This window comes from Tachypleus tridentatus, chromosome 11 (assembly GCF_004210375.1).
Source record: "Tachypleus tridentatus isolate NWPU-2018 chromosome 11, ASM421037v1, whole genome shotgun sequence".
Classification (NCBI taxonomy): domain Eukaryota; kingdom Metazoa; phylum Arthropoda; class Merostomata; order Xiphosura; family Limulidae; genus Tachypleus; species Tachypleus tridentatus.
The window spans coordinates 19,514,020-19,523,114 of NC_134835.1; the positions used below are offsets into that span (position 1 = coordinate 19,514,020).

At 31.7% G+C, this 9,095-nt stretch overlaps 1 protein-coding gene across 1 annotated transcript; it reads right to left on the reverse strand.

Moving 5' to 3' along the window:
* Window positions 1-2,550: 2,550 nt before the first annotated feature.
* On the reverse strand, window positions 2,551-8,618 carry LOC143231437 (protein O-mannosyl-transferase Tmtc3-like). The gene is made up of 2 exons (XM_076465975.1): window positions 8,562-8,618; window positions 2,551-4,431 (listed from the first exon to the last, which is right to left on the reverse strand). Exons 1-2 carry the CDS (start codon window positions 8,586-8,588, stop codon window positions 4,177-4,179), a joined length of 282 nt encoding a protein of 93 aa, XP_076322090.1. The 5' UTR covers window positions 8,589-8,618; the 3' UTR covers window positions 2,551-4,176.
* Window positions 8,619-9,095: the final 477 nt, after the last annotated feature.

A 9,095-nucleotide genomic window follows, 5' to 3' on the forward strand; every position in this document is an offset into this window, starting at 1 on the left:
TCGAGGGCTATCTGTGCTAGCCGTCCCTAATTTAGCAGTGTAAAACTAGAGGGAAGGCAGCTAGTCATCACCACCCAACGCCAACTCTTGGGCTACTCTTTTACCAATAAATAGTGGAAGTGACCGTCACTTTACAACGAACCCGCGACACTCATATTACGAGTTAATCGCCCTAACCATCTGGTCATGCCGGGCCTTTAGGTCCATTGCACCTAACACATACTAAAGACATTTTTAATGAAAATGTTTGTTTGATAAAATTCACTACACTTATGTTCAATAGTTAGTTTAAACTTATTAAGTAAAAACTTTGGCTTTTGTGAAGATCCGCTCGTCAAGTTTAATATCAGATGATATGTTTAAATACGATTTATAAAATCAAACGTGGACTTGTATGAAGATCCACCACATTTTGAGATTAACAAAGAGTTCTAAGTACTAATGCGTCCTGGTAGAAACTGAAGTTTATGTTAAAATAATATTATTTGGTTATCAAGATGCCTGAGTTAAATCGATTAAATTATCAATTAAATTTAAATTAAATGTTAAAATTATGACATACGATTCGGAAAAGGTTCTGTGATTCTGGGAAATCTTAATCAGAGTAAGTATGTTGTACCAGTCTGCTGAGTTTGGGAACATGTAGTAAACCTAAAGAATACCTGGATATTTTTTTTCAACATACTTGATATAATAGAAACTGTGGTTCACGATAAATAATGGAGAAACAAAAAACAACTGTTTTTATGTATAATCGGACGGCAGGTCAAAGAAGTAAGCGTGTTGTTTATCTACAGTAAATGTTTATATGTATAATCGGACGGTATGACAAAGAAGTGAGTGTGTTGTTTATCTACAGTAAATGTTTATATGTATAATCGGACGGTATGACAAAGAAGTAAGCGTGTTGTTTATCTATAGTAAATGTTTATATGTATAATCGGACGGTATGACAAAGAAGTGTGTGTGTTTATCTATAGTAAATGTTTATATGTATAATCGGACGGTATGACAAAGAAGTGTGTGTATTTATCTATAGTAAATGTTTATATGTATAATCGGACGGTATGACAAAGAAGTGTGTGTGTTTATCTATAGTAAATGTTTATATGTATAATCGGACGGTATGACAAAGAAGTGTGTGTGTTTATCTATAGTAAATGTTTATATGTATAATCGGACGGTATGACAAAGAAGTGTGTGTGTTTATCTATAGTAAATGTTTATATGTATAATCGGACGGTATGACAAAGAAGTGTGTGTGTTTATCTATAGTAAATGTTTATATGTATAATCGGACGGTACGACAAAGAAGTGTGTGTGTTTATCTATAGTAAATGTTTATATGTATAATCGGACGGTATGACAAAGAAGTGTGTGTGTTGTATATCTACAGTAGGTGTTTATATGTATGTATAATCAGACGGTAGGTGAAAGGAGTGTCGGTTTTATACATCATTTGTTTAAACGTATAAGAACGTGGTTGATCAAAGTAACTAACGTGTTGTTTCTTTGATATAAATGTTTTATATGGACAGGTTAGACCAAACAAAGCCTTTAATATATGAAGTAAACAACCGATATTTAAATCGTTGTACAAGTCTGTGGAATTGTTAACCTGAGTGTTTTTATTACTTACGAAGTATAAAACTTTAGAAATGTGAACATTTCTGGTCTTACTGTAGATATGTTTAGAGAAATAACCTTTTGTGAACATGAAAGAGGAATGTTCAGAACAACTGAACAATACAAGCTCTGAACGATGAAGTGTAAAATGTGGATTTTTATTACAAAAAATAACAACAAAACTATTGCACTAAATGTTCTGTATGTAAACATTTAAGAGTTTTTATTTGGCAAGAAACAAGAAGAGATAACTAAGAGACCGTTATTGACGGAGACAAGATTATATATTTATTCCGTTCGTCAGAACAATACACGTCTCAATCACTTGATGGGTTTATGCATATCTACGTAATATTTAAAGAACTTAGAACAAATTATCTCGATATTACAAACACTGTTTGTTTCTATAGTGATAATTCACTTGTTAATTATTATATTTGATTAAAGGCCCTGTAAGTTTGGATCGCGTGACTGAACAGTGTACAATTACACTAACATTTGAAGCTCGTGACATTTACATTGGACAATAACAAACAAGAATATAATTTAGAATACGGTAAGTTCTGTTGTATTTATTGTTTCTGGTTTATAACAAACTCTCACATCTTATATTACTGATACTTTCAGGAAGTGTTGGGTCAGAGTTATACACATTATGTCACAATTTGACAGCACGTGTTTAAACTGAAACACATTAGTTACTTATTTAGTACTTGTTTAAACTGATAAATAAAAGATTACTCATTCAGTGAATTCTTGTTGAAACAGAACAAATTACACCACTCATCTTTCAGTATCTGTTCAGTTTCATACGCAATAACTCAGTTTTCCATCAATATGACACCCACAATATGCAGTACTTGTTTAAACTGATAAATAAAGATTACTCATTCAGTGAATTCTTGTTGAAACAGAACAAATTACACCACTCATCTTTCAGTATCTGTTCAGTTTCATACGCAATAACTCAGTTTTCCATCAATATGACACCCACAATATGCAGTACTTGTTTAAACTGATAAATAAAAGATTACTATTCAGTGAATTCTTGTTGAAACAGAACAAATTACACCACTCATCTTTCAGTATCTGTTCAGTTTCATACGCAATAACTCAGTTTTCCATCAATATGACACCCACAATATGCAGTACTTGTTTAAACTGATAAATAAAAGATTACTCATTCAGTGAATTCTTGTTGAAACAGAACAAATTACACCACTCATCTTTCAGTATCTGTTCAGTTTCATACGCAATAACTCAGTTTTCCATCAATATGACACCCACAATATGCAGTACTTGTTTAAACTGATAAATAAAAGATTACTCATTCAGTGAATTCTTGTTGAAACAGAACAAATTACACCACTCATCTTTCAGTATCTGTTCAGTTTCATACGCAATAACTCAGTTTTCCATCAATATGACACCCACAATATGCAGTACTTGTTTAAACTGATAAATAAAAGATTACTCATTCAGTGAATTCTTGTTGAAACAGAACAATTACACCCCTCATCTTTCAGTATCTGTTCAGTTTCATACGCAATAACTCAGTTTTCCATCAATATGACACCCACAATATGCAGTACTTGTTTAAACTGATAAATAAAAGATTACTCATTCAGTGAATTCTTGTTGAAACAGAACAATTACACCCCTCATCTTTCAGTATCTGTTCAGTTTCATACGCAATAACTCAGTTTTCCATCAATATGACACCCACAATATGCAGTACTTGTTTAAACTGATAAATAAAAGATTACTCATTCAGTGAATTCTTGTTGAAACAGAACAATTACACCCCTCATCTTTCAGTATCTGTTCAGTTTCATACGCAATAACTCAGTTTTCCATCAATATGACACCCACAATATGCAGTACTTGTTTAAACTGATAAATAAAAGATTACTCATTCAGTGAATTCTTGTTGAAACAGAACAATTACACCACTCATCTTTCAGTATCTGTTCAGTTTCATACGCAATAACTCAGTTTTCCATCAATATGACACCCACAATATGCAGTACTTGTTCAGACTGGTCTACACAGTAAATATTTGTACGGATTAGATTTAATACATCAGATAATATGTCAGGACATGTTCAACATGGCACATAAATAACTACATCTGTTCATACAGGCGACACGCTTGTACTATCTATTTAGTCTGGTATCCATAATTTCAGATACCTCGTTAGAACGAGACGAAATGCTTTAGATTTTCAATTCCTTACATATAGCACTTCACATTTCCCATTCATTAATAAACTCAGTTGACTTCACACTTTTAAAAATCTTTAAGATCATTCAATAGCCACTGATGATGTTTTAATTAACACAGGAGTAATTTGACAGCAACAATGTTGTTAAATATAATGAACACATCACCTCCACTGTTGTGATATAGCTGACTGAACCACTTGTTCATCTTTTATATAACATTCAGTTTACAAAGAACAATTGGCTGGCTAATTCTGGTGAAGTGGAGGTTTTTCTCAGCAGGGAAGCGTGAAGGTGGAAATGAAGGTTTGACTTCAGATTCGCCAATCATCTAACAGATCCAGAAGAGTTAAGATGACGTACATCCGATTGGGGTATTCCTACTGGTTGAGTTTGTTTTAAAATCTGGGAGCGGACCAATCGGAGGTGATGACTGATGTAGTCAGCACTTGGAGCCAATTGCAAGGCTTGAAGGAAACACTGTTCAGCTTGTTCCAAGTGACCACGGTGAAGGTATACCACACACAGGTTATGTAGGCCTTGAACGTTGTGAGGGTCCACTTCAAGTATTTTCTGATAACACTAAGAAAGTTTAATGTGATTTAACTCCAGTTTTACTTAACATTAAAATAGTTTTATAGGCTTAATCATTTTCAAACAAAATTATCCAAAGTCAGTAACGTAATTTAACAGATTTTCAGAAAACTGAAAGTCGAATGACTATCTTAATAAAAATATATATATTTTCAGAATACTAAATGTGACACAGCAATTTAATATTTTCTTTCATAGTTTGGCTATAAACAAATTCCTCTTTCACTTAGTATTGGTGCTAACCATCTAGAGATGGCTATAAACAAATTCCTCTTTCACTTAGTATTGGTGCTAACCATCTAGAAATGGCTATAAACAAATTCCTCTTTCACTTAGTATTGGTGCTAACCATCTCGAGATTCAAGCACATTTATGGCTTTATATAATTATAACCACGTAGAATAATGGATCACACGAGCTTCGCTTACTTATGGATTAGTTCGCGATCACGTGCTCTAAAAATTATAAGACACAGTTCTAAAACAAATATTAATACATTATTATCCTATTTAAAAACACGCATTGATGTTCTGTTCACGTTTTACTTTCACAGGAGACAATCACAAAAAGGCGTAGTATAAATATGTTCTGCTTAGATTATGCTCGCCATTTGCTAACCCTAGCTTTGTAATAATTTTTAATTATACTGTATATTCCCATTAAGTTCATGAGTTAACCCTAACCAACATTGAAAAGTCTAAGATCGTAATTTTACACTAATCCTAACTTTAAATTATAAATATCTAGTAATTTCTTAATAATAACGTAGTGGTTTGTCTAAGGTACAAATATCTACAATTATTCAGCAGTGAAACTGTTTTGTTTTTTTCTTAACAATAAAACCTCTGTCTTAAAACAGCAAATGTATGGTTCAGTTCAGCAAACAGATTATTTACCCAATAACACACACTGAAAGTCTGTTTGTATTTGTATGTATTAAAATGAAAAAAACAAGGAAAGTTTTTTCCATAAAAGTTAAAATTAAACCAAACAAGCCCCTACACTACAATTAGTTTGCCTCTTACAATTTAACTCTTAAACATAGTTATTCCTATATGGTTTCTAGACAACAACAACAACAATGATTTAACTGTATCGAAAACAATGAGCTTTTCGTGATGACGAGAAACCCACTTGAAGTAAAAAATGTATTATCAAGATGGTTGGTGTGGGTATTAAAACTTTAATTAGTACAGAACAATGTTTCGAACTTGAGGTCATTTTCATGTTATCAAAAGATGTTAACGTGAAGATGACCTAAGAAAGCCGAAACATTGTTCTGTACTAATTAAAGTTTGTAATATCCATACCAGAAGTCTAAAGAATATTTCTATTAGCTACTTGTAACCATTGTGACATTAACAGCCACTAAATGAATATTTTCAACTTTCTGGTAATAACTTTTGGTCAGTTTAAATACTATTTGTTCAACTGTTTATCGCTCATGTACATTAGAACAATACCCTAATCTCGACATGTATTTTTTTTATTTAGCCCATTTATTAAAAATGTATTATATTTACATTGAAAGTCAGAAATTGAATTAGTAAATCCGATTCACATCAGCTGAATTGTTCTATGTGCAGTCCAGAAAATAAATCATCGTTTTCAGATAATGTCGAAGACCTCGTTAAGCCTTTAGAGACTTCAATAGTGTGTGTTATGGTCCGTACAATAGATATATTCGTGTTAGTAATATCTTAGTGTAACTAATGTATAGTTACTTTTAATATCGATATTTGTTTTGTTAAATATATAGTTAGAAATGCATGTAACTTATATTGTTAAATATGTCCTGTGAAAATCCTGTCTATTTACTAAATTTATAGAAAATACTATAGTGTAAACATCAGCATTAGATGTTTTACATTGTTGCCAACTGAACTTCCGAGGACATCGCCTGAAGTTTATAATTCGACGCGCCAAGAGACAGTTGTCACAATATTGTTGGTCTGCAAAAATCAGTACACTATAAACCTCGGAAGCTAAAGCTATGATAAACGTTATTAACCGGAAAACTAAAGATGTTTGAATCGGAACGTTTACAAATTCCGAACATGACAAACCGTTCAACTTCAGAGAATTAACTTTGAACGTTAGTATATCAACGAAGACATTGTATAACTTCAGTGGAAAAACTCGCGCGTGTAAAGTGAACTGTACCGATATCAACATAGAATTATCTATTTCTCGTGAACCTTCAATAAAATATTCAGTTTCAGACCAGACAGAAGAGTCGGTATTGTCTGTAAGTTTGTAAAACTCTTGTACATAAATCATTATTAGTATTAACTGTTTGTAATAACCATTATGATCACTCGTATTGTTGTTTGTATATTAAAACATATTTGTGTTAAGACAGAAAACTGTGTATCAATATTGTCGTCAAATATATCGATGTTCAATTACTTTATAAATTTAAAATTTAAAATTCCGGCTAAATAAAATCATAATACGTATCTCCGAACAGCTGGTATAGGTATTAACATTTTTATTAATAAAGCAGAGAATAACGTTTCTACCTTTCTAGATCATCTTTAGGTTAACAAAGAGAGAGTTTCCAAGTAACCGTTGCTGGACACGTCTTAGAAACGAGAGTATAAACGACTATGGGATTGTAGGTGGCGTTGCAGTTAGATGTTAGGTTATTAATTAGTATAGGTATAAAGGTGTTCCTTTATACTGGTTTAATTTTGGTTTTAGTTCTTGTATAAGTAGGGCTTCTTTGATTTTGCCTTTGTTTATATTTGTTTCCTTACTTAATATCTGGGTGTTTTGTACGGTTATGTTGTGTTTATTTGAATTGCAGTGTTCAGAAACGTGTGAAAGTGTTTTTATGTTATATTAAACTAGTTTCCATGTTTCTTTTTGTTTTACCAATATAGAAGTCGTGGAAGTTATTACATTGTATTTTATAAATAATGCTGGTGTTGGGTTTGTCAGTGTAGTTTTTGCATAATATGGACTTTAGTTTTGTACCTGGTTTTTAAATAAATTTGGTGTTTACTGGATTGTTGTGTTTTGTTACACATTTAATTTTTAGATACTGGTTATTTTTTTTCGCTGATGTCGGGAACATATGGTATGCAGCAGTATAAGGTTTTGTAGATTGTTGTATCTTGGGATTTATTGTTATTTGTTTGTTTTTGGTCTAGGTGTGTATGTATAATTTTTCCATGGTTTTTGAAGGAAATTTGTTGATATTGATGAAGTGTTGTTTTATTTTGTTGATTTCATCGTTTATGTTATCAGGTGAACATAATTTTATGGCTTTGTTTATTTGGTTTCTTAATATGTTGAGTTTTTGTTTTGTTTCATGTGCTGCATCCCGGAGTATGTATAGTCCAGTATTGGTGATGTTTCTGTGGATTTCTGTTTTGAATTGTGTATCAGTTATTGTGATCTTGAGGTTAAGAAATGATATTTGGTTAGTTTTTTCCTGTTCACAGGTGAACTTAATGTTGTAGTGTATCGAGTTAACATGATTGAAAAACCTAAGTGTGTGTTCTGTAGATGTGAATCCAGCAATTGTATCATCAACATATCTGTACCAGTATAGTGGTGGATGTAAGGTTGAATTGATCGCTTGAGATTCAGCCTGTGTCATAAAAATGTTGACTAGAACTGGTAACACGGGATTACCCATACTTAGGCCATTTATTTGTAGGTAGTTTTGGTTATTGAAAATAAAGTTAGTTTTGGTGGTAGTGAATTCTATAAGGATTGCTAATTGGTTGCTGGAGATGTGTATCAATGGGTTGAGGCCTTTGATATAAAGTTCTAAAGCTGTCTTGCAGGCTTCAGTTGTTAAAGAGAGAGATTACATCAACACTGGCTATTAAGGTTTTATGATTTAGTTGATTAAGAATATATTTAAAGTTAAAAGAGTATTTGAAAAAGGAGCAAGCTGATGTTACATATTTAGAAAATGTCCACACTATATATTTACCGTGGTTTTAGTCATCAAGAAAATCATAATACGTAACATAATAAAATCAGAGACTCGTCAGAGATAAGTTATAATACATAACAATTATAAATTTCAAAACTATTATTTGAGATACAATACTTTAAATTGTAAAATATTAATATCAAAGAAGCACGAAAACCTTAACTACCAATTCTGCTTCGTCCAAGTTTTTCATCTGAGTGATATAGATATCTCCAAGGAGAAGAAGTCCTTTCACGTGGTCACTATGATACTAAACAGAAAAATAAATAAAGTTAGGACTGTGTAAATATGGTCACTATGATACTAAACAGAAAAATAAATAAAGTTAGGACTGTGTAAATATGGGTGAAGAACAAATTTTAAGATTATTTCCAATTTATTTGAGTTTTTAAAATTTAGTTTCCAAAGCTAGAAAACAACAGCTGAAATTCTTTAACCTTTTTATGATTGGTGGATGAAATATAGCTCGAGATACTGTTGAACTTGTTCTCAAGTCTTTCCAAAATGCATTAAGTATTTCGATATGTATGTATGATACGAAATCTATATTTATATAAGAATTTCTTTTAAGATAAAATATTTTATCTAACAACTGCTATTAATAGTTCGTTTGACATATAACAACTACAATGGTATTGATGTATCAAAGAAGGAAGACATTGTGTCAGCTGTTACCAGTAGAAGTGTTTTATATCTACAA